Source organism: Microcaecilia unicolor, chromosome 5 (assembly GCF_901765095.1).
Source record: "Microcaecilia unicolor chromosome 5, aMicUni1.1, whole genome shotgun sequence".
Taxonomy (NCBI): Eukaryota; Metazoa; Chordata; class Amphibia; order Gymnophiona; family Siphonopidae; genus Microcaecilia; species Microcaecilia unicolor.
Genome location: NC_044035.1, coordinates 136,388,379 through 136,414,135, shown reverse-complemented (window position 1 = coordinate 136,414,135; position 25,757 = coordinate 136,388,379). Strand labels below are relative to the sequence as shown.

The 25,757-nt window shown below is 42.6% G+C and overlaps 1 protein-coding gene across 2 annotated transcripts in view; it reads left to right on the top strand.

The window, feature by feature from the left end:
- The window catches only part of BMPR1A (bone morphogenetic protein receptor type 1A), a 293,381-nt gene extending 267,914 nt beyond the window's left edge, over positions 1-25,467 (top strand). For both annotated transcript variants that reach the window (XM_030203356.1, XM_030203355.1), the window contains exons 8-13: positions 2,167-2,305; positions 2,600-2,792; positions 3,956-4,253; positions 4,870-5,045; positions 11,231-11,361; positions 22,364-25,467. In XM_030203356.1, the coding sequence (XP_030059216.1) occupies positions 2,167-2,305; positions 2,600-2,792; positions 3,956-4,253; positions 4,870-5,045; positions 11,231-11,361; positions 22,364-22,489 (1,063 nt within the window). In that variant the 3' untranslated portion in view covers positions 22,490-25,467. The remainder of the gene's footprint in view (positions 1-2,166; positions 2,306-2,599; positions 2,793-3,955; positions 4,254-4,869; positions 5,046-11,230; positions 11,362-22,363) is intronic.
- Positions 25,468-25,757: the final 290 nt, after the last annotated feature.

The following is a 25,757-nucleotide window of genomic DNA, read 5'->3' as shown; positions in this document are numbered from 1 at the left end:
GTTTTAAATGACTTTTTTTTTTTTTTTTTTTGTAGAGTTTTGTGTTATTTAGATGCAGGCCTTGCTCATGACAAGTGGTCTCCACATTCTGTAGTGTCACCACACAAACAAAAACCCATCTGATTTTATCAGAGTGCCTGGTAGTGGAAAATTTATGTACTATTCCTAAGGTGATGATCACAATTTAAAAAAAATTTTGTATGACATGTTGTAAAAGGGATCGATCCATTGTTGGGGAATATGGAGTTTGTGATACAGAACTGGAGGTGCAGGGTTTATGTTGAGATGCAGTCCTATCCTGTAGAGAATCTAGAAATCACTGTATGCAGAAAAATTGGTTGAATGATGCTATCCATTATAATAGAGGTTTTACCTGGGATCTGAAACTAGCTGGAGGGGGAAAGTTTCTTTATGCATAGAAGGCCATGATATCTTATATTGCTAATTTTAAAATGGGGGTTGGGGGAGGGTGTGCAATGTGGTAGTAGGCTTGATGTGTGGAAATGTAATTTAAGATTTCCCTCCTGTTGTTACCCCAAATATTTCTGTCTAGAGATGCCATTGTACCCAACCCAACATAAATACATCATAGTCTATCATGCTGAGCTAAATCAAAGTCTGCTGAGAGATCCAAAAGAATTGACAGAAATTCTTTCCCCATAGATAAATGTCTCAAAATAAAATAGAATTGACACTGTATTATATCACTTTCTGAATCCTGCTTGAGCATGATCTAACCTACTATAATCTTTCAGAAAATCTGCTACTTGACCTTAGAAAATTTTATCCATAAGCTTCACGAGCCAGGATTGATTGGCAGCTGGCCTGTAGTTAGTTCAAAGCTTTGGATCCTTTATCCTTTACCTTCAAAATAGGCTTAATAATTGATTTATTCTATTAAGAAGGAGCCATCTCTCCCACTCTTCTTTCAGAGAAAACTTAGTGGTCAACCACCTTAAACCAGGCTCAACCAATCCTCTTATGACCAGCAATGGATTGTTGTCGAAAGAGGACCCAGTTAGATTTTTCCTAACCTTAATTCATTAATTGCACCTGAAAAATTGATAACGGAAATAAATTGACATTTGTTACTCAACCAACCAAGACACTACCCCCTTCTTTAACCTCCTCTGTCTGGTAAAGAATATTTGTTTGAAGATCTATTACCTTCTGCATAAAATAATCACAAAAAGTCTCCCTTGAATGTGGATTCCCTAAACTTAAGACCTTTTTTTTCTACACATTATCCACCACCCGAAATAATCCTTGAGAGGGGCATCTAACTGAATGTTTACTAAGAAAAAAAAATACTCATTTCTCTTTAATGCATTTCAAATGTTTATATTTAACTGCAAACCAAACAGTTCTGGCACGTTAATCTTTTTCTTTCCTCCATCTTCTCTCTAATTGTCTTTTCTTTAAATTGCAAAACCTCCCCTTGTGGCCTAAACCCTCCCTTATTTCCTTTTAACCTAAATTCTATCAGTGGGGCTACAATCTTCAGACTTTTGGCAAAGGCTTAATCCCAACTTAACTTCTTATCCTGATCAGAGATCTTTCTCAAACGATCATCTAAAACATTATTAAATTTAAAGATATCAATAAAATATGTGCCCATTCTCATCCCATTTCCTTGAGATGTTTTGTATGTTCCTAGCACCTTCTTTATTGCATTACCCCCATACAGTTTGTATGTACATAAGTTTACTGATCTAAGTAGAGGTTTTCTTATGGCCAGAGGTACACACATACTTTATAAAATATGCATGCCAAAGGTATATATTTTATTTGGAGTAATTTTCAAAGGGAAAGTATACATATGCTTTTCTTTAGAAAATTGATGCAACTTATGTGCACAAGTTAGCTAGGCTGTTATAAAATTATTCTTTCTGTAAATTGCCATCTGTTCTGCAACTTCAGTAACTGTATAGAGGCCACACACTTTCAGCCAAGATGAGGTCTTCAGACAGTATTTGGGGGCGGGGGGGGGGGGGAGTGAGAGACATGAGAGAGTTAATAAATACAAGAATTAATCTCCAGGGTTGATAGAAATGGGGGGCTTCTGCCTCCTCCAATAAAGTCATCTGTATACAATTCTTTTCTCACATTTCGTGTAAAAAAACAAATAGCTGAAAACTGAAGACTGGTATCTGGTTCCTTTAACAGACATAAAGTAGAATCTGTCAGACGCCATTATAATCGTGATCTGGAACAAGATGAAGCATTTATTCCAGCTGGGGAGTCATTAAAGGATCTGATTGACCAGTCGCAGAGTTCTGGCAGTGGATCAGGGCTGCCTTTACTGGTAAGTCTCATGACTGCTGATTTCCCTGTTCCTTAAACACCACCACAAGGCAGACTGTTTTGTTTTGTTTTTATCGACTTTGCATTGATTATCAGCAAACACAGAAACCATCTATAAAATTGTCAGGGCATTCAGAGGGGATGCATTTCTTGATATTTTAATGTAGAAGGAACCTTTTGCTGAAAATGCTGATGTCTTATGGAATTGTATCGTAATCATCATTGAGTAACATCTTTTAATATATTACTTTTCAATATACTCTGTTTTCCTCCTCCCTATGTTTTGTGTTTCCAGGTTCAGCGCACTATTGCCAAACAGATTAACATGGTACGGCAGATTGGAAAGGGCCGGTATGGAGAGGTGTGGATGGGGAAATGGCGTGGTGAAAAGGTGGCAGTTAAAGTGTTTTTTACCGCTGAGGAAGCCAGCTGGTTCCGGGAAACGGAAATTTATCAGACTGTTTTAATGCGTCATGAAAACATCCTGGGTGAGTGAGCAGGTCATGTGGTTTTGAGATGGATATAGAACTGATTGGATCTGTTGTCTATAGATTTGCATTCTGATCTTCATAGCAAGGGAATGCCTATGTAGCAAAGTATGCATTTTACAAAAAGATGTTCTCCTTTTCCCATTTAAATCTGTACCTTCCTGCTACCTGAATCTAGGCTAAAAAGTCCTGCTAGACCATTCCAGACCAACTGTCTATGCCCTCTCTCCCCTCCCCCCCACTGGCAGATGGAGGCAGAGACCAAGGAGGTCTGATTGACAGGAGACTGTGTCACATGGCAAGGTTGAAGCCGTCTACTCCCAAGGAGGTTTAATTGCTTCCCTATGCAGCTGATGCCATCTTGGTACATTCAAAATACATTACTTTGTATGGCAGCAAGCTGCATCTGCTGGCTTCAGGCCAGATAATGGGCCAAGCACATTCCTGCCATCTCCTGTCAATTAAACTTCTCGAGCTTCCAGTTACATTGTCAGTATAAAGAGTGATTTATCCTTGAACTTGACAGTATTTCTCTGCCTCCAGTAGATGGTGTAGGTTGGAATAGTGCAGCAGGATTTATTTTTTGGGCATGATTCCCTGAGGCACAGTGGAGTCTCTCAGGGATTGATCTGCAGTTTTTTCCTTGATTAAGCAGGAAGAGTTTTTATCAACCCCAAGGCCAAGCTTGTGAGCCTCCATTTGAGGCTTGGCTTGGCAGTGGTTCTCTGGGGCCAGAGCCAGTGGAGGTGAATAGTTCCTGTTTTGGTGGGCTTCCGAATCTCTTGCCCTGCCCCTCCCCCAGTAATCTTTTCTTTGGGGCGCCTGTCCTAGAGGGTTGCTTCTGTAGGGGGGAAAAAAATCAAACAAGAAGATGAGTAATAAGGCTGACAGAGGCGGCAGAAGTGAGGAATCCAGGGGGCTTAACATATAGGCCAAGAAGCGCCCATATATGACTAGTGGGCACTCCAAGGATCTCGGGATTCAATCCCTCGGCTTTTATGTTCAGGAGGATTGGAAGCATGGGGAGGAGGACATGCTATCCAGTCTCCATCATTTGTTTTTTAAATTCACTGGTCTTGCTTGGATTAACTCTTATTAAAAGATTTTGTTGCATGTTGTTACAAAAGAGTGAAAATTAAAACTTGATTTTATGTATAAAACAGGATTTATAGCAGCAGATATTAAAGGTACAGGCTCTTGGACCCAGCTCTACCTGATTACAGATTACCATGAAAATGGATCTTTATATGACTTCCTGAAATGTGCAACACTTGACACCAGGTCGTTACTCAAACTGGCATACTCTGCAGCATGTGGCCTCTGCCATCTTCACACCGAGATTTATGGGACGCAAGGCAAACCTGCCATTGCACACAGAGACCTGAAAAGCAAGAATGTCTTGATAAAGAAGAATGGATCTTGCTGCATTGCTGATCTGGGGCTGGCGGTCAAATTTAACAGGTTCGTCATGTAGATCAGCTAGAAAAACTAACCAGAAATGTCATTCCTTTAAGAAAAATGTGAGTTATTATCCCTGGTGTTAGAGGAATTAAGTGTGATTTGAATGTATAGTGGCACTACTTTAGTACAACATGGTTCATATTTTTTCTGTTCTGTCATTCTTAGATACAAAAGCAGTAGCCAGAAGTTGTCAAATTTACACACAGAAAGGATCCTAAGTATTACTGTTGCTATATCACAGAATAGATATGTTACATTTATATTAGAAAGTGTGAAATGAGAAATGATTTATTGTTTGAAAAGGAGTATGTTGTAATTTTTGCTTTGTTCGCTACTTTCTATTTTTTACAGTGCCCTGATTGAAATTACTTTTGGCATTTATGAGCTTTATAATGTAATCATGATGGGGAATCTTAAGTTTGCCTTCCCACAAATGGAAGAAATAGGAGAGACCTGATCGTTTAGTTATGATTACAATTGACCAATAATGAGGGCAAAAAGCATTGTAAGAGGAAATGGCATTGATTTGTGCTTGTTTTTAAGTTGCCTGATTTTAAATATTGTTATTTATGAGGATTTTGGGGATCTTTTGTTTGGATTCTTTTTTTATATCCAGTGATACAAATGAAGTCGATATTCCTTTAAACACCCGTGTGGGGACAAAACGTTATATGGCTCCAGAAGTCCTAGATGAAAGCCTTAACAAAGCTCACTTCCAGGCTTACATCATGGCGGATATCTACAGCTTTGGCTTGATTGTTTGGGAAATGTCTCGTCGATGTATCACAGGAGGTATGTGACTTCATATTTGATGTTTGCATTTATGCTTAGATATTTCCAATATGCTAGTAGACAATAGTATTTTTAGCCTAAAGAGCTATGGTGGGGACTTCCCAAACCTATTCTGGTGATTCCCTCAGCCGGTAGGGTTTGCAGGATATATACAATAAATATTTATTTATTAGGATTTGTTGACCACTTTTTTGAAGGAATTCACACAAGACAGCGTACAGTAAGAATAGATGAAACATAAGCAATAGACAATTACAGCGGTAAAAAAATTCAAATAGTACAAACTATTTCATAGAATACTATTTACAGTTCTAAAACAATACATAATAAAACATTTTAATAGACAGTGTAATATATGTGACCATCTCTGGGAAAAGGTGATTAAGGTCTCTAGAAACAAAAAATGAGGTTTTAATGAATTTAGTTAGAGCAAACAATGTGTAATACAACAGTCCAAACCACATCCTTTTTGTGTGAAAAAAAAAAGTTACAGAAGTTCAAACATGTAACTTTTTCATACTGCCTGTGGACCCATTGCATGAAAAACTGGTCATTGTCCACATTTTGGATCTGACATTTTAGTCACCTTTTCCCAAAGATGGTCACATGTATGAGAAGAATTTTGATATGTTGGCGACCCAGTTTCTCATGTGAAGTCAGTTGTCCTGAAAATCATACTGGCTGTGTGGTTGCCAGGACAGTTTTGGGGAGTCCTGCTTTGTGTGTGTGTGTGTGTGGGGGGGGGGGGGGGGGGGGGTCCATCTTGTTTATACTATTTGCTGTTGATTATATAAAACAATTTTGTTTAGTTTTTTGTACTTTGCATGCTCTATTTTGCACTGTCATACATTTTTATAGCAACAGACCAGATGACAGTTTGTGAAATTCTCTTCCTTTTAATGTTTCTAGATGTTGCTTTGTCATCTCTTTGTCTACCAAAACAGCTGTTTTTCAGAGAATGCAAATAATGACTTGTAATTCCATAACCGCATGCCTTAGAGTTGAAAATGAGCCCCTAGAACCACCTGCTCATCATCTCAGTTTCTGAATTTCTTTACGTAGTTCTTTATGTGCTGGAACACTGGAGATAAAACTAACAGGGCCAATCAAATCCAGAGTATGTGACAAGAAACAGTATTAGAATTCACTCAATAGCAGATTTCTTTGCTGTTGTGATGATATATACCTTGCTTGATTTCCTTCTTGCCTATTTGTTTTTGCAATTAAGAGTACTGTATGTTAATCCTGTAATTCATGCAATGTTGTCGTGTTCGGCTGTAGCAGCTGTTCTGGGAGGCTATCCCATATGTCCTGACAGTCTCTCTCGCTCCCTCTCTCTCTCTCTCTCTCTCTCTCTCTCTCTCGCTCCCTCTCTCTCTCTCGCTCGCTCCCTCTCCCTCTCTCCCTCTCTCTCTCTCTCCATACATGCACCTGTTACTGTGTATTACTTGCTACTCACACTGCCAACAGAACACTTATTACTTAAAAATCAAGAACAAATCTTAAACTGTATGCATTCAAGAATAGGTAGCCAGAGTGAAGTACTAGTCCTGTGTACCCTGATCACCAGCCTAGCCACATCATTTTGATATACTCAGGAGCAATCTAAGAAAATACTTCTTCATGGAAAGGGTGGTGAATGCATAGAAGTATTATCTTAGATTGCTCCTGAGTATATCTTCTTCCAACTTCATCCTATGCCTTCTCATTCCATAGCTTCCTTTTAATTGAAAGAGACTCAGCTCCTGTGCATTTATGCCTCAGAGGTATTTAAATTTCTCTATTATAATTCCCCTGTCCTACCTTTCTTTCAAGTATATGAATTGAGATCTTTCAGTCTTACACTTTATGGCAAAGACCACTGACCATTTTAGTAGCTGCCTTCTGGTCTGACTCCATCCTGTCTATATCTTTTGGTCTTGGGAAGATGGATTTGGGGAATATTCACTGTTTATCCTGTGATAAGCAGCACAAAATCTGTTTTTACTGTTTTGGGTCCCTACCCTACCAGTTACTTATAACCTGGATTGGCCACTGTTTGAAACAGGATAATCAGTCTGATTCAGTATGGCAATGCTTATTTTCTTATGTTATGTTGTTATGTCTTCAGAATTGTGCACAGTACTCTAAATAAGGGTTATCTAGAGACTTAAAGGCATTATCACCCCCTTTTTCTTACTGGCCATTGCTATCCCTGTGCACCCCAGCATCCTTTTGCTTTTGCCGTCACCTTTTCTGCGTTTGCGGCCACCTTAACATCACATAGTAGTTAGTAGAAGAGTGAAGTAGTAGCCCAGTGTTTAGTGCAGTAGCCCGAGAATCAAGGGAGCCAGGTTTGATTCCTACTGCATCTCCACGTGTCTCTGGGCAAGTCATTTAACTCTCCATTACCCTAGCTACAAACTAAGTACTTGTATATAATATGTAAACCACTTTGTAACCACAGAAAGGCAGTACATCAAATTCCATCCCTCTTCCCTTTCACAAACAATCCCCCCCCACCGAGTCCTGCTTCTCTTTTGTACACAGAAGTACTTGTCCCCCCCTAAACTGTACTGCTCCCTTGGGTTTATGTAGTCCAAATGCATAACCCTTCATTTTTTTTTTAGCATTCAAGTGTAACTGAAAAATTCTGGATCATTGTTCAAGCTTTGCTAGGTCCCTCCTCATGTTATCCACACCATCAGGGATGTCTACCCTATTTCAGATTTTGGTATCATCCGCAAAGAGGCAAACATTACCAGACAGCCTTTTGGCAATATCACCTACAAAAATGTTAAAAATAATTGGACCAAGAAACGAATGTTGTAGCACATTCTTGAGAATGATCTCCATTTACCACTACCCTGTGTCACCAGTTCCTAACCCAGTCAGTCACTTTAGGGGCTTGTACCAAAGGTACTCTGTTTATTGATTAAGTTGTCTATGTAGAACTGTGTCAAAGGCTTTGCTAAAATCTAAGTGCACCACATCTAGCACTCTCCCATGATCCAAATCATTGGTCACCCAGTCAGAGAAATTAATCAGATTTGTCTGACAAGACCTGCCTGTAGTGAATCCATGTTGCCTTGTGTCCTGGAGTCCATTGGATTTCAGAAACCTCACTATTCTCTGTTTTAGAAGAATGTCCATTAATTTACTTACCACAGAAGTCAGACTAACCAGCCTGTAGTTCCCAAGTACTTCTTTCTTACATCTCCTTTTGTGGAGAGAGACCACATCCGCCCTTCTCCAGTCCTCCGGGACCATTTCTGACTAGAGAGAGTCATTGAAAAAGTCAGCCAGTGGAGCCACTATAACTTCTCCAAGTTCCTTTTGTACCCTTCTATGCATGCCATCTAACCCCATCGCTTTGTCCACTTTTAGTTTAGCTAGCTCCTAATGAACACAGTACTCTGAAAATCGTTCATGGTGTACCACACTTCCGTTCTTTTTGTTTGTCTTCTGTGGTCCTGCTCCCAACCCTTCATCGGTGAACACAGAATAGAATTATTAGTTAACCAATTCCACTGCATCCCTTGTCAGCTTCTACATATACCTCTCCTTCACCCTTGACGCTCTGTGACTCACGCAGCCTGCCCGACAGTATAGGCTGAGGGTTTCCCACCAAACGCTGTTTGCCGAAGAGCAAACCAAAACCACAAGGCACCGCTTGCTGAAATACAAGCCAAAAACCACCATCCACCACTTACAGAAGTGTAAGTCAAAATCCAGAGCACTGTTTGCTCAACTGCAAACCGAATCCACCATCCACAGCTTACTTTAGTGTAAGTCAAAATCCAGAACACTGTTTGCCGAACTGCAAACCGATTTTCACCACTTATCAAAGTGTAAGCCAAACTCTAGATCTCCAAAGAGGTCAGACTATTTTCCTTGGGCTGCTGGGTCCTCTTAACAGGTCCCTTTGTCAGGGTGAAATGGTTCCATGTCAACCACCCCTTGTCCAGTTCACCCCTGATAAGTCTAGGGCTTCAGTTCGGCCCTGAGAGCCAATGGGTGCAACGTCCCTTCTCCTGGGGTTTTAAATCAGTCCAAACTCTTGCTTGGTATGCAAATACACATGCAGATCACTATTTCAGTCAATGTTATTTCTTCCACAGATTGCAGTCTCTCACGCTACTAATCCACTCCCCGCCTTTCAGGACTGGGTTAATCTGTCCCTGCATCTCCCAAGTAGTCTCTACACTGGACTACTTCCACCCCAGCAGGGTCCCAGGGGGTCTACCCTGAGTAGCATGGGAATGGACTACACCCAGGTGGTTTTCCTATGTTTGGCTGGAGACACTTTCCCTTGTCTGGGGGATCTATTTCCCAGTGATGGGATATACACCCTGTCACACTCTCACAATGCCACTTTTGTACTTCCTCCTGTTACTAACATATCTTTTAAAAAAAAACCCATCTTGCTCCTCATTTTATTATATTAGCTTTTCTTCTATTTGCATCTTTGCTTTCTTAGCTGCTTTGCCAGCTTCTCTTTTCTTTTCCAGATATTGTTGCCTGTCTTCCTTTTTCTGTGATCTCTTGTAGTTATGAAGTTTAACTTTTTCCTTTTTCAGCTATAACTTTTGAGAACCAAAGCAGCCTTCTTCTCCTCTTACTTTTATTTAATTTCCTCACAAAAACATTTGTTGCCTTTAAAATAGCTCCTTTGACCACTGCTTTCCTACTTCTTCCAGATGTTCCCATCCAGTGAACAACTCTTGAGGCAATCCATTTTTAGAAGTGAATGAATGAATTTCTCGAGAACCTGTCTTAGTATTGAACTACGCCATCCAGTGATCACTGGATGCCAGATGATCACCCACTATAACATCAGAAACAATCTCCTCATTCATAAGCACTAAGTTCGGTATGGCTCTATCCCAGATGCGTTCCATTACCAACTGCTGGAACAGTTCTCCCTACTTCTAGACAACCCCACAATGGGATGCCCCAATCAAGAACTGGCATATTAAAAATCACCTGTTAGTAGTACTTCCCCTTTCATAACTGTATTTTGGATGTCTTCAAGTAAATCTCTGTCTTTTATTCCTGCCTGTGCAGAAGGCCTGTATATCACACCAATGTAAAATAAAAATTCTGTTCTGTTCTTTCTTTTCAGATTAATCCACAGTACCTCTTCCTTACCCCTTAAGTCCTGCAATTCTGTCGCTGTAACATTATTTTCAACATATAATACTACTACTACCCATTTCTTTCTACCCTATCTTTCTTGATCACATTATAGCCCAGTATAACTATATCCCAGTCATAGTTCTCGGTGTATCACATCTCTGTCCACCACTAAATCCAAATTAGTCTGTTCTATCACAGCTACTAGATCCAAGGCTTATTGGAACAGGTGTGTTTAGATTTAAGCAGTTTACAAAGGAGCATTAAACATAGTAGTTGACAACATGTGTCATTCAGTCAAACCCAATACAAATATCTCCAAGTGCAGCATGGCCGGTGTGTGCGTTTCTCCCCCCCCCCCCCCCCCCCCCCCCCCCCACACACACAAGCATATCACTAGACCTTTCCTCCCAGCAAGGGGGTGTTTGGAGCAGGTGTGCGGCTGTCAGTTGTACCAGTCCCCTTCCCCAGAACAGGAAGTAATGTTAGAGGGGACAGGGAACCGGCATAGCCGACAGCTCCGTGCCTACTCCGTGCACTCCCTTACTGACTGCACCTGGGGCGGACTGCCCTGCCCTTGGTACGCTACTGTCTCTACTTGACCAGGAGAGAACCCTTTCCATCTCCTGTAAAACACTCTGCAAAACAGTGACCAAAGCTCCTTTCTTGCAAGGAGAGCGGTCTTTCATCACCTCATTGTTTTAAAAAGCATCTGTACTAGAGTGTACTTAAAAAAAAACCTGTATTTTGCTTCTTAATATGTCAGACATGTTTCAGTTAAATTCAATTTTGTAAATAGTATATTTATTCTTTCCCAGTTAACAAATAAAGTATCTTCTCCTGAATACAAGAAAATACCCACCACTTCTTCCCCTAATTCTTAATACATCCCCATTTAAATTACACTGTAGTATCATGTATATATAAAAGCTATTAAACTACAGTTCAGCTCATGGAGGTAACACTGTGCAGCAGCTGCATTAACATGCGGAGGCTTCTCCCACAGATTGACCTTGTTGAAAAGAGAAATTGATCTTGATTTATTCTGCACTGTTTCTCACCCTCTGCAGGCATTGTTGAAGACTATCAGTTGCCATATTATGACATGGTGCCAAGTGATCCATCCTATGAGGATATGAAAGAAGTTGTGTGTGTTAAGTGTCTACGCCCAGTGGTATCGAATAGGTGGAACAGTGATGAGGTAAGTAAGACTTTATTCACCCTTGTGATAGATAAAGTAGGTGTCCCAAATAAAAGATTTTTTTCAGTTTTAAATAGTGTGCTTTCTGGCTGCTGACATGCCGCTGGTCATAGAGGTAACAGAGGTAATGGTTTACCTACTGTTCTGCTGACCAGTGCCTCAAGTCTTTGCTGTCACCTCTTGGAGCTTTAAGCTCCTGGCCTGCCCTTTCTCTTCCTCAACTCTCCCCAATGTCTTGCTAGTATTGGTAAAACATGTGCTACATTTTTTGGCGATAACTTCTTCTTGTGTCAAAACAGCAACAGAGTTTGAACCATATGAGATTCTGTATGGAGAGTGTACAGCATTTCTGTGACAAAACAGTGGGTTTTAAGCCTGTAAACTGTTATTTCCTGAAGTGTATTTCTCTAGTTTGGCCAACAGGTGGTGCATGTTTATGTTTAAAGCTGTTACAGAGAAATGACTGTTTTTTCTTTCTTTAGTCAAACACAGGAAGTAAGATGCAGTATACGTTTGAAAACTTGCTTTGGGCTCTGATTGGCCTAGGAGCTCAATTCATATAGGATGTACTGACTTTTTTTTCTCCAGTCTTAGCCAAGGAGAAGAGAGAGAGAGAAAGATCTCTTTGTTGAGGCCCTGTGAACAATTGTATTTGATAACTTGTGAGCAGCTATATGTCCTGAACTCCCCAGATACTGTTTGGATAGTAAACAAATGTTTAGGCAGTTTTATAGTTGATCCATATTTAGTTACCTGTTATTGTTTTGCTGATTGCTTCTTTTCTGTTCATTGTTTTAATTTTTCATGACAATAAACATTTTTAGTTTATTGCCTCTGCTTGTTTGGACTGATTAAGAATCCTGGTGCTTTGTATGTTGGGTTTTTGAGTGCTGCCTAGGAACTGTGGAACTACTGGGAGTGTGGCCCCAGTAACCTAGAAATCACAGGGGAACACCTTGAGAGTAGGAGACTCGCCTCGAGGTGGTTGGGACCCAGTCGGGGTGAGGAGGGTACTAGTGTAGAGAGCACAAATGGCAGGTGCAGGCGGGACCTGAGCTGTGGTGTGGATAGACCCTCTAAGTGGCCACAGGTTTGCCCCAGATGGGTGGCTAGGAGTTCTGTGACAATTTCAAACAGTACTGCTGTAGAAACTAAGCTGCTGCAAGAGGAAGTTATGAGGACTCGGTTTCCAGCAGAGAAGCATGGGTTTTACCAGTGCTAGCTGAACACGGTAGGGGGCTGAGGGGGAGAAAAGCACTGCTATGGAAGTCCTTACTGCAGTCACTGAAGTTGCACAGCCCTCATCCCTAAACCTGCCAAAGCCACTGCCACTACTGAAGATTGCCTGTGAAACAACTCATAAATTGTAGCAGCTGGTAAGGAGTGGAGGAGTGGCCTAGTGGTTAGAGCACTGGTCTTGCAATCCAGAGGTGGCCAGTTCAAATCCCACTTCTGCTCCTTGTGATCTTGGGCAAGTCACTTAACCCACATTGCCTCAGGTACAAACTTAGATTGTGAGCCCTCCTGGGACAGAGAAATATCCAGTGTACCTGAATGTAACTCACCTTGAGCTACTACTGAAAAAGGTGTGAGCAAAATCTAAATAAAATAATAATAAAATAATAATAAATAAGAGGAGACAGCATGGAAAAACTCCCTATTTTTGCCTTTTTTATGATTTGTCTTGCTGATAGAGACTGGGGGACAAGGCAGAAATTAGGAAATAAAGAGCCAAGAAAAGTGGAGAGGCAGAGAGATGGGATTGGGGTATGGAAGGAGAAGAGGGGGAATATGGGTTGAGGGGTGAGAGAGAAAAGGGGATGGGGAGGAAGGAAAGCATAGGGTCAGGAGAGCAAGTGAAAGAGTGGTAGGGGAGAGAAATGGAGTTTGGGAAAGGGCACAAGAAGAGAAGAGAGAAGTAGGTGCATAGAGAATGAAAGATGGTTCAGGAACAGGAGCACGCTTAAAGCTTCGGGAGAAGAGAACTGGGATGCTACTTTGGAGAGCACCAACTTGGTGATAGGATGAGAAATATAATGGAACTCCTAAATATGGAAGGGGGAGTGCAAGTTATGGGTGGGTAGGGAGAGGGGGAGAGCAGGAATGTCCATATATATATATATATTGGTGGGCAGGGGCAGAAGGTATGAAGATGTTCAGACTGGTCAGGAGACAGATGAATGAGGGAAGGACACAAGCATTCAGAGATTGTTGGGGGTTTTCATCTGAGAATGAGGTTGGGAGTTAGGGGAGAACTGGAAGTTGGAGTTTGGGTAGGATGAGAGGGGAATGTGGGGAGAATAGAAACTTGGTAACAGCAATGTTTGGGACTAGCAAGGACTCAGCAATTGAGTGGGAGGCATGAGTTTGGGTGTATTAGGTGGACTGGGAAGTATGAGATCGGGATGTGGATGTGAGAGATGGAGCTAGAAGGGAGAGGTTAAGATATGACATGAAGGACTTTAAAGCAAGTTTACAGGAGTCAGCATGGGAGAGCTGCTCAATAAGCAGGGTTTGCGGGAAGTGGCTTACTTGTGTGAGAGGAGGGTGGAGGCAGCAGCACAAGTAGGTTGGGGGGGGGGGGGGGGGGGCTAGTAAGATGTCCTGGGAAGCTTGACTGACTTAGAGGGTTTAGCTTGAAACCTGATGATATGGGTAGGTTAATGGAGAAAGAAAGATTATTCTCATACCAGCTGCCTTGGGGTAGGGGAGGCAATGCTAGTTGCCTAGCGGTGGATGACGGGGTGGGTGGGTAGAGCAGGATAAGGCTTTCCAGTTGATGAGAACAAAGGAAGAGGCTAACTTGTGTATGAGCGATGGAGAGGTGATGGGGAGGTGAGAAGGAGCAGAACCAGTTATGATAAGAATGTATATATCCCCAAATCAAAATGGCTTAATTCTTGTGAGCTGTAGTAATACCAATTCTATAAAGTCCACAAGAAAATACAGTTCCTAACTACATTCAATCATGTAGCTTTTTCAAGATGAGTGGAGGAGTGGCCTAGTGGTTAGAGCACCGGTCTTGAAATCCAGAGGTGGCTGGTTCAAATCCCACTGCTGCTTTTTGTGATCTTGGGCAAGTCACTTAATCCTCCATTACCTCAGATAAAAACTTAGATTGTGAGCCCGTCTGGGACAGAGAAGTATCCAGAGTACCTGAGCTACTACTGAAAAAGGTGTGAGCAAAATCCAAATAAAAAGTAAAATATGTAGTGCTTCGGAGGAAAAGACTTAAGAAGATTATTAGCTTATCGACTTCAAACACAACTGGCATTTTCTCCTATTATTGAGTCGCTTCGTCATCAGTCTAAAAAACCTCCTTGCTAATATTAATTTCTTTTTTTAATCTTTTTAAAAAAGTTTTATACTTCAAATTATTGTCTGAAACTTATAAACAATCATTTTTTTTGAAACTATTAAAAGTTGAGCAAACAGCAACTTATCTTTTACTTGCTGGCAACTGATAGCTCTACAGAGCACTTCTTTTCGCAATCTGCTTCCTCAGGAGCCAAAGAGCTTATTTTGTCTTTCTGTGCAGTTTCAAATGCAAGAATGTATGTGTTCCTTCCCCAATCTAGATTTCCTCTTAGGGGGAAGTTAATCAAGCTGCGTTAGGGCAGTGACCCATGCTATTTACCCCTTAATGAGACTTAGAGCACTAACGCAGATTGTCTTGCCCTAGTATTGCACAACCTGATACAATCAGTGGTACTAAGCCATGTAGACTACTGCAATGGAATTTATGCGGGATGCAAAGAACAAACATGAAAGAAACTTCAGACCGCTCAAAACACGGCAGCTAAGCTTATCTTCGGAAAAACGCGATTTGAAAGCACAAAACCCCTCCGTGAAAAACTACACTAGCTCCTAATCAAAGAACGCATTGCTTTCAAAATCTGCAATCTGGTTCACAAAATTTTCTACGGTGAAGCCCCGGGATACATGACAGACTTGATCGACCTACCAACTAGAAACACATCCGAATCAACACGAACGTACCCAAGCTGCAAAGGACTCAAATACAAATCAACTTACACATCCAGTTTCTCCTACATAAGGACAGAACTGTGGAACGCATTACCAAAAGCCTTGAAAACTACGTACGACCACCTAAACTTCTGGAAAAAACTGAAAACTAACCTGTTTAAAAAGGCATACCCTACCAACCAGGGGCGTATCTGCGTGGGGCCTCAGGGGCCTGGGCCCCCGCAGATTTTGCCCTGGACCCCCCTACCGCTGCCAACCCTCCCCCTCCCCCTCTGTTTCTGAGTCTGACGTCCTGCACGTACAACGTGCAGTGACGTCAGACTCAGAAGAAACTTTCGGCGCCAGCTTTAGTGGAAGAAATGAAAGGACCTCGGCTTGGCTGGCGGAATTCTTTTACCGGCAGCGGCAGGAGGACGCAGACCTCGGCTGGCGGGGGTTGGGGTCCCCCGCCAGCGAAGGTAGGCGACAGCAACGGCGGGGGGGAGATTGGCAATGGCAGCGGCTTGGGGGGAGGGAGATCGGCAATGGCGGGGGGGGGGGGGGGCTATAATGTGCAGCGGCTGGGGGGGAGGGGGATCGGCAATGGTGGCGGCAGCGGAGGGGGGGCTATAATGTGCCCCCTCACTCTGGCCCTGGCCCCCCCTACCGCCGCAGTTCAGATATGCCCCTGCTACCAACCCAACATAAATGCCAGATCTCTGCAACACAACAAAACTAAAGTACGTAATGGACATAACACAACTCTTCCGGTGTACGATTCCCTAATGTGGCTGTGCCACATGAGCTTTATCTTACCACACTATCACTTTGTATTTGTTTACACCGGAGTCTGCAAACGCCTCTCCGGTACTATGTAAGCCACATTGAGCCTACAAATAGGTGGGAAAATGTGGGATACAAATGTAAGTAACAGAAAAAAGAGGGGGACTCGTTTCAAGCTTTTGCATTACAACAATAATCCAGAAACGAGTCTGTTAACGCTACTTACTCAGCAGGGTAGGAAAAAAAGGAAAAACCGGGGGGAAAAGACTTCAGAAAAGGTGACACACAGCAAGACTGCTGGAATCAGTTCAAAAGACAAACGTCACCATCACTTCTTTAATCATTGGTCTCAAAAAACCCTGATCCTCCCTGTTCGTAGAATTTGTTTTTTTAAAATTTGCTCCAATGTGCTTCAACAACAAAATTTGTAAGGTCTCAAAATAAGAGAAAAAGAAAAAAAAACCACCTAGCTGGCTGGAGCGTCTAGGACAGGCATCCACACCCGACGGACCCGTTTCACCGAGGGGCTTCTTCAGGGGCTAAGGACACCGTCTACAGGCTGACAAACACTGTTCCAGTGGGTCTGTATAAAGACCTATAACGCAGTCCTTTCCTTTCATCCCTGGTTCTCTTACACTACATAAGTACATAAGTATTGCCATACTGGGAAAGACCAAAGGTCCATCGAGCCCAGCATCCTGTTTCCAAACAGTGGCCAATCCAGGTCACAAATACCTGGCAAGATCCCAAATATGCACAAAACATTTTATACTGCCTATCCCAGAAATAGTGGATTTTCCCCAGTCCATTTAATAACGGTCTATGGGCTTTTTCTTTAGGAAGTCGTACAAACATTTTTTAAACTCTGCTAAGCTAACTGCCTTTACCACATTCTCTGGCAATGAATTCCAGAGTTTAATTACACATTAAGTGAAGAAATATTTTCTCTGATTCGTTTTAAATTTACTACATTGTAGCTTCATCGCATGCCCCCTAGTCCTAGTATTTTTGGAAAGCGTGAACAGACGCTTCACATCTACCCGTTCCAGTGGCATAGCCACAGGTGGGCCTGGGTGGACCCAAGGCCCATCCACTAAGGGCTCAGGCCCACCCAACAGCAGCACACGTTTAGCGGTAGCTGGTGGAGATCCCAGGCTCTACCAGCTGAAGATTCCCCCTGATGGTAATGAAAACGCTACTCTCCATGATACTGGCTCCTGCACATGTTCAGTTTTCAGCGCATGCCTGCTGCAGACTGCCAAGGTGGAAAGAAGTATTTTCCTGCCACCTGAGATGTCTTTTGGTGGTGGTGGGGGAGAACATTTGGTGCCCACCCACTTCTTGCCTAGGCGCACCCAAAATCTGTTGTCTGGCTACACCCCTGACCCGTTCAACTGCACTCATTATTTTATAGACCTTTATCATATCTCCCCTCAGCTGCCTTTTCTCCAAGCTGAAGAGCCCTAGCCGCTTTAGCCTTTCCTCATAGGGAAGTTGTCCCATCCCCTTTATCATTTTCGTCACCCTTCTCTGCACCTTTTCTAATTCCACTATATCTTTTTTGAGATGCGGCGACCAGAATTGAGCACAATATTGGAGGTGCGGTCGCACCATGGAGCGATACAAAGGCATTATAACATCCTCATTTTTGTTTTCCATTCCTTTCCTAATAATACCTAACATTCTAGTTGCTTTCTTAGCCGCAGCAGCACATTGAGCAGAAGGTTTCAATGTATCATCAACAATGACACCTAGATCCCTTTCTTGGTTCATGACTCCTAACGTGGAACCTTGCATGACATAACTATAATTCGGGTTCCTCTTCCCCACATGCATCACTTTGCACTTGCTCACATTAATTCTCTTCTTAGTACTTGCATTGTGCCTAATAGTTGTTTCTGGAGCCTGTATAGTGTTATGTATATGGGCAGTGTACTAAGCTGAGCTTGTAAATTCTTTGTAATTAGGCTGATGGTGCCCAATAGAACTAGAACTATTTCTATATCTTTGGGCCACATATTCTTGATCTCTGATTGCATTTCTTGGCACTTGATGGTATTCTTTCTCTTTAAACCAGGGCTTGACGAATCCCAGGCACAAAGTTGCCATGGAGCCTGGTAATTGTACCCTAGTGCCTGGGATTTCATACCCCCTGAAAGATATTTGGGGGGGGGGGGGGGTCCCCATTTTGCAATGTTGCCTGTGAAACTGCTTCTCCAAACTCTGCACAGCGATCAAGTTCTCCACATACTTGAGCCGCACAGTGCAGGAAGTTCAAACTGCAAGATTTTCCAAACTTCCTGCAACGCGTGGCTCAAGTATGTGGAGAGCCCGATCGCTGTGCAGAGTCCGGAGAAGCAGTGCTGCGAGTAGCGTGACGAGCTGGTGACTGCTATGAGACACAGAGAGCCAGAGATACTGAAAGCTGGGGGGAGCATGAGAAGAATCTTGGTGAAGGCTGGATGGGGTCATGAGAGAGATTGACTGGGTGAAGGCTGAAGGGGGGGGGGGAATGACAGAGACTGGGTGAAGGATGGAGGATGGGCATGAGAGAGACTGGGTGAAGGCTGGGGGGGGGGGTATGAGATTCACTGACTGGGCAAAAACTGGAGGGTGCTTGAGAGAAGAGTTTGGGTGAAGGCTGAAGGGGGCATGAGAGAGACTGACTGGTGAAGGCTGGAGTTGGGCATGAGAGAGACAGGGTGAAGGTTGGGGGGGGGGGGGGAGGGAAGTGCATATGAGAGACACAGATAGAGATGAGGACCCAGGCCATGGTGATATGTGAAACAAAGAGGCAATTGCATCTTTGCTTCACCTATCAAGGCGTTACTGTGTCACACAGCTGACAGCATGCTTTGGGAAGGGAGACTGCTGATTTCTGCCAGTGATTTGCAAAGGCACCTTATGGTACTAATTTACTAAAGTTTCTTTGCCCAGGGGCATAGAATAGGAAAAGAACTTAAAGTAAAGAGCTACTGCTGATGTCCATCCCCTCCCCCACCCCCCTCTTTAAAATACAAAATTCACTGGGAACAATGTTGGAGTAATGAGGAAGGAGAAGCTAGAGAGGTCTCAGCTGCTGGCTCCTAGATTTAATGAAAATTTGTTGAGGCCTGCTTTGAACATAATACGGATGTTTCTGCTAGAAATTCTGTTTTTGTTTTCTCCACTGCTACCATGTCTGGCTTTCTAGCATTAAAATTTTTATCGATTAGTTTGAAAATGTTCCATATGACTTTGAATACTTTGTGGTTTGCATAGAAAATATATGCAAGAAACAATAACATTGACAGGTCAATATTCAAAGTGATTTAACCGGCCAGGAGAGGCTCCTGGCCAGTTAAATCATTTGTTCAGAGCTATCTGCTGATATTCAGTGACATTTAACCAGTTAAGTCCTGAATACTGTGATTAACTAGAAAGAGATAGCTGGCTGTATAACCTCAGATATTCTGTGCCAGTGCCTGGACAAGGCCTGGCATTGAATATCCAGAAGTAATGCTGGTGGCAGCCATAAAAATGCTGACTGATACCTGCTGAATATTTTACTCCTAAGTATAGACATAAATTAAATTGATGGCAGGAGATAAGGGGTGGAGAATAGTTCATTTGCACCTGGTCCCGGGTGACATTTTTAATGTTAATACAGGGATGATTCAGTTTCTTAAATTGTTCTGTTTAGGTAATGCTGATATTGACTTTCTACATGAGAACAAATAGTGAAGGATTAAAAAAAAAAAAATATATATATATATACAGTGGTGGAAATAAGTATTTGATCCCTTGCTGATTTTGTAAGTTTGCCCACTGACAAAGACATGAGCAGCCCATAATTGAAGGGTAGGTTATTGGTAACAGTGAGAGATAGCACATCACAAATTAAATCCGGAAAATCACATTGTGGAAAGTATATGAATTTATTTGCATTCTGCAGAGGGAAATAAGTATTTGATCCCCCACCAACCAGTAAGAGATCTGGCCCCTACAGACCAGGTAGATGCTCCAAATCAACTCGTTACCTGCATGACAGACAGCTGTCGGCAATGGTCACCTGTATGAAAGACACCTGTCCACAGACTCAGTGAATCAGTCAGACTCTAACCTCTACAAAATGGCCAAGAGCAAGGAGCTGTCTAAGGATGTCGGACAAGATCATACACCTGCACAAGGCTGGAATGGGCTACAAAACCATCAGTAAGACGCTGGGCGAGAAGGAGACAACTGTTGGTGCCATAGTAAGAAAATGGAAGAAGTACAAAATGACTGTCAATCGACAAAGATCTGGGGCTCCACGCAAAATCTCACCTCGTGGGGTATCCTTGATCATGAGGAAGGTTAGAAATCAGCCTACAACTACAAGGGGGGAACTTGTCAATGATCTCAAGGCAGCTGGGACCACTGTCACCACGAAAACCATTGGTAACACATTATGACATAACGGATTGCAATCCTGCAGTGCCCGCAAGGTCCCCCTGCTCCGGAAGGCACATGTGACGGCCCGTCTGAAGTTTGCCAGTGAACACCTGGATGATGCCGAGAGTGATTGGGAGAAGGTGCTGTGGTCAGATGAGACAAAAATTGAGCTCTTTGGCATGAACTCAACTCGCCGTGTTTGGAGGAAGAGAAATGCTGCCTATGACCCAAAGAACACCGTCCCCACTGTCAAGCATGGAGGTGGAAATGTTATGTTTTGGGGGGTGTTTCTCTGCTAAGGGCACAGGACTACTTCACCGCATCAATGGGAGAATGGATGGGGCCATGTACCGTACAATTCTGAGTGACAACCTCCTTCCCTCCGCCAGGGCCTTAAAAATGGGTCGTGGCTGGGTCTTCCAGCACGACAATGACCCAAAACATACAGCCAAGGCAACAAAGGAGTGGCTCAGGAAGAAGCACATTAGGGTCATGGAGTGGCCTAGCCAGTCACCAGACCTTAATCCCATTGAAAACTTATGGAGGGAGCTGAAGCTGCGAGTTGCCAAGCGACAGCCCAGAACTCTTAATGATTTAGAGATGATCTGCAAAGAGGAGTGGACCAAAATTCCTCCTGACATGTGTGCAAACCTCATCATCAACTACAGAAGACGTCTGACCGCTGTGCTTGCCAACAAGGGTTTTGCCACCAAGTATTAGGTCTTGTTTGCCAGAGGGATTAAATACTTATTTCCCTCTGCAGAATGCAAATAAATTCATATACTTTCCACAATGTGATTTTCCGGATTTAATTTGTGATGTGCTATCTCTCACTGTTACCAATAACCTACCCTTCAATTATGGGCTGCTCATGTCTTTGTCAGTGGGCAAACTTACAAAATCAGCAAGGGATCAAATACTTATTTCCACCACTGTAGGTATAGATAGATAGAGAGAATGAGAGAGAATCAAGCAATACGTCCAAGATACTTTCAATACAACCACTGGATAGAATGCAGTTTTATCCCAAGTTAATGATACATATCTGTTTCTATACTTGGACAGACCGAAGGTTCATCAAGCCCAGCATCCTGCAAGATCCTAAAACAGTACAATACATTTTATGCTGCTTATCCTAGAAATAAGCAGTGGATTTTCCCAAAGTCCATCTTAATAATGGCTTGTGGACTTTTCATTTAGGAAGTTACCCAAACCTGTTTAAAACCCACGCTAAGCTAACTGCTTTTACCACATTATCTGGCAACGAATTCCAGCGTTTAATTACACGTTGCGTGAAGACATATTTTCTCTGGTTTGTTTTAAATTTACTACTTTGTAGCTGCATTTCTTGCCTCCTAGTCCTGTTATTTTTGGAAAGAGTAAAGAAGCATAGGATACAGGTGCTGTCTGTAGCCTCATGTTCAAAAGATATCAGCAGTTGTTATTAAAATAAGCAGCTAACTGGGGTGGGTGAATTTATTTTTTGATGGACATTTGCCTTTAAGCCCAATGTCCAGTTACAGAGATACATTAAGCTTCTTGAAGATGTCCTTATTTGCAGTACATCACTGTTTTATATTTGTGGGTTAACGTCAACCCATTTATCCTTGAAGATGTCTGGATTTTACCTTTTTCTCACAGTTAATTTCCAGCCTTGCTGGAGGGATAGTGAGGGATGTGGTTTCAGTATATCCATATTGCCAGAGTACCTAGTATAGGCCCCAAGAGAAATTTGGTGGGGGGGGGGGGGGGGGGGGCATTGCAGCACTACAGTTATTATAGTCACAGAGATGTATTGGGGTTTCATTACTGAATATCCACATTTTTCTCTCTTTTTCAGTGTTTGAGAGCAATATTGAAGTTAATGTCAGAATGCTGGGCCCACAATCCAGCTTCGAGGCTCACAGCATTGAGGATCAAGAAGACACTTGCCAAGATGGTGGAATCACAGGATGTAAAGATATGACAGAGTAACCCTGGGTTGATCATTGTGACTTTTGGACTTGTCAAGAAAAAGGGATGAAGTGGGAGGAAATAGTAGTGGAAACTCTTCTTTCAGTTTCTCACCACATTAAAACATTTAAAGGCTGCTAATTATTAACTCTACTAGTACTTTATAAAATGACGCTTCTGATCCTCTTTAGGAGCCTGTGTAAGTTCATGGACAGCCTTAGTTTTATTCTTTTTGGTTCAATGCATTTTATTTTGTTTTATGCATTAAGACTGTATCACACAAGTGAGACTCCAGTGAAATCTGGCATTGATTTTTATGGCCAGACAGTGTTGTGCTTTCTGTGAAAGCCTTGAAAAGCTAAACAAATTCAACTGTAGAGCTGGAGGATTTAAGCTTTCTTACTTTTTGCCTTCTACTTGATGAAATTCTACAGACAAGGCCAATTCCTACAAAACGTCATACAACAACAGTGAAAGTTATGATGCTGCCTGAGAAAGATCTTGGTTTGAGCGTTTCTTGGTTTTACTCGTGCCAGGTTTCTTCTGTTGCCATTATCCCAGATGAGAAATAATTTGCGATTACATATAGGCAATACATTACAAGTCGTTTGGTTTGTTAAAAGAGAAATACATTTCCCCAGACATCTGTTCTTTCTTTGCTTGTGCACAGTCATGCCTGTGGGGATTGTGTAGGTCTTAGGACTTCTTCTTTAGGTCTACATATTTCTCTCTGATTTTCTGGGATAGCAAGAGAAGAATTTTTGAAAAATCTCTTAAGGTATGTGATCACTGTGTTGTTGCCAGTGTTTTAGCGCTCTTTGCGTTTTAAGCTCAACCGTTTGAGTTAATCTTAATGCTGCAGGATGGGCTATCTTATTCCTGCAATATGGTCAGTGTCAAATGTCAGCAACTTTCATATTCTAATGTAATCACATTTTAGAAAGAGATTTAAAAAAACATATTAAAAGTTCTCCTAGAAGCTTATAGAGCTGTTTTGGAAATAAAACCCCTTGAAAAGTCATTGTAGGCAAGAATTTGGTATCATTTTAAATGCCTCTAGCCAGGAGCAGACTGGCAGTGATCTAGGCCCCGGGCAATAAGGGTCATGGGCCCCTAGTCACCTGTCAAAAGTGGTTAAACTAGATGGAAGCTGGGAAAAAATGAGGCCCCCTCCTGTTGTGGGCTATCGAACATTGACCTGTTTTGGTCAGTCTGCTCCCGCCTCTAGATGTGTACCATTATGCATGTTGTGAATCAGTTTCAAAAAGGAAATGGTATCTTATGTGTGATTTTGTTTAATTTACTGGCATCATCCCTCTGTTCAGGTAATATTCATGTGTAACAAACCCTCCTCCTCCTCCCACCTGCCTGCTAAGCAAATAATATAGAAAGTATTTTGTAACCTCCAGACAGTTTGGCTGAGCACAATACATTTACTATGAGGAAAAGCCTCAGGGAACCTTGGCCATGGTAGAATAGCTTTTAGTGAGACTTCATCAACTTAAGTCTGACCCAAACTTTACCAAAGAAACACACGCCAGTCATAATCCAAGACTGAAGTGACAAGATAAAGAAAACCATCAGAAGAAATTCTTTACAAGTTTTTAATCTGAATTAAATTGAAAATGCAAATTCCGTTTCCAAAGCACATTGGCTATTATGTATTTGTTGCATTAAGTGTCTTTCCCTCAGTTATACCTGTGTATTTTCTTGTGGTATCTAGGTAAATAACTACAGCAATACCCAGTAACACATTTTAAAAAACTTTTAGGCTTCTGTTTCATGAGTAGGAAAAGGGTCAAGTAAGAGTTGAAGTATTTATTCTCTATCATGTTTTATAGGGTGTAATTGACAAAAACATAACATATAGGGGGTAATTCTAAATATTGCACCAAAAGTTAGGCACCAATTAGGTGACTAATGTTTGGCATTAAAATGGAAGGTAATAGTAATTAAGCCTCAAAATGAAGGGAAAAGGCAGTTAGGTGCATAAGTGCACTTAAGTGCTGTTCTATATCTGGGCATCTTGTTTTAGCTCATAACTGCAAAGGGGGTGTTCACATGGGAGGGGCACAGGGAAGATTCTGGTATTCTATTTCAGTGCGTACTTTATTGAATACTGTCAGGTACCTAACTGCTGCATTAGGTGCTCATGTTTACACCTGTCTTAGAGCAGGCATAAGTGGTGACACCTAATTGCTGACTTATTCTAGTATTCTATAATGCATTAGCTGGCCGAAGCTCAAAACCTAATGCCAGTGCTAAAGGTGATCAGTGCCACACTAACACTCGCTTTAGTGTACCCCGAGTGCTCTAATGGTTTCAGCACAAATCGCATTTGAATGTGGTCATTTAGTACCCTGCATGAATTCTATAAAAAAAAAATAAAAACAATCTCTCGGGCATGTTTAGCCCCAGAAAAAATCATGCTAGGTCCAGGGCATTGTTAGAAGGGTTGGTTGAGAGAAGAGATTTCAAACAGCACCTCTTCTCTCACACCAAACTGACCACCTCAACAATGCTGCTGTGCTGCACCACCATCCCCACCCACTCCCAAGCATCAGCCTGCCCCCCTCTACCCTCACCAAACTAACAAAAATTCTTTGTGGTCTGGAGGATCCTCTTGGCCCTCTCACAAAAGGCCCTGGTGGTCTAGTGGACCCCTGACTCCTAAGCTTAGAAAAAACCCTGGTGGTACAGTGGGACCCCTGAACTGGCCTGGGCTCCCCATCCCAAGTCAACTCTGGTGGCCACCCCTTCCCCCCCCCAGACTCCTTCATACTTTTGATAGGAGGCAGGAGGGATGCCTAATCCGTCCTGCTCTAGGTGCCACCATTTTGATGACTGCATTGCCCAGGGCATTCTGGGATTCACTGGGCAGGACTAAATACCATTCAGGTAGTTGGACCCCCCCCCCCCCCCCCCCCAGTGCATCTCAGGATGCACCCGGTGGGGCAATACTATTTTAATGATTGTGCCCAGAGCAGACATCCTGCCTTTTTCGGAGGTATGAATTGGGGGGGGGGGGGGGCACCGCTAGGCCACTAGGACTGATTTAGGGGGGGGGGGGAGCCTGGCCTGGCCAGGGGTCCCACTGGACCTCTAGGGCTTTTTTTCTATGTTAGGGGGGAGGGGATCCACTGGTCCACCAGGGCCTTCTTTGAGGAAGCCAGGAGAGGTCCACTGGACCACCAGGGAATTTTGTTTTTAAAGGATGGAGGGGGGTTGGTCCAATGTTTTGGGGGGAGAGTGCGATGCTTGGCCAATCAGTGCTCAGGCAC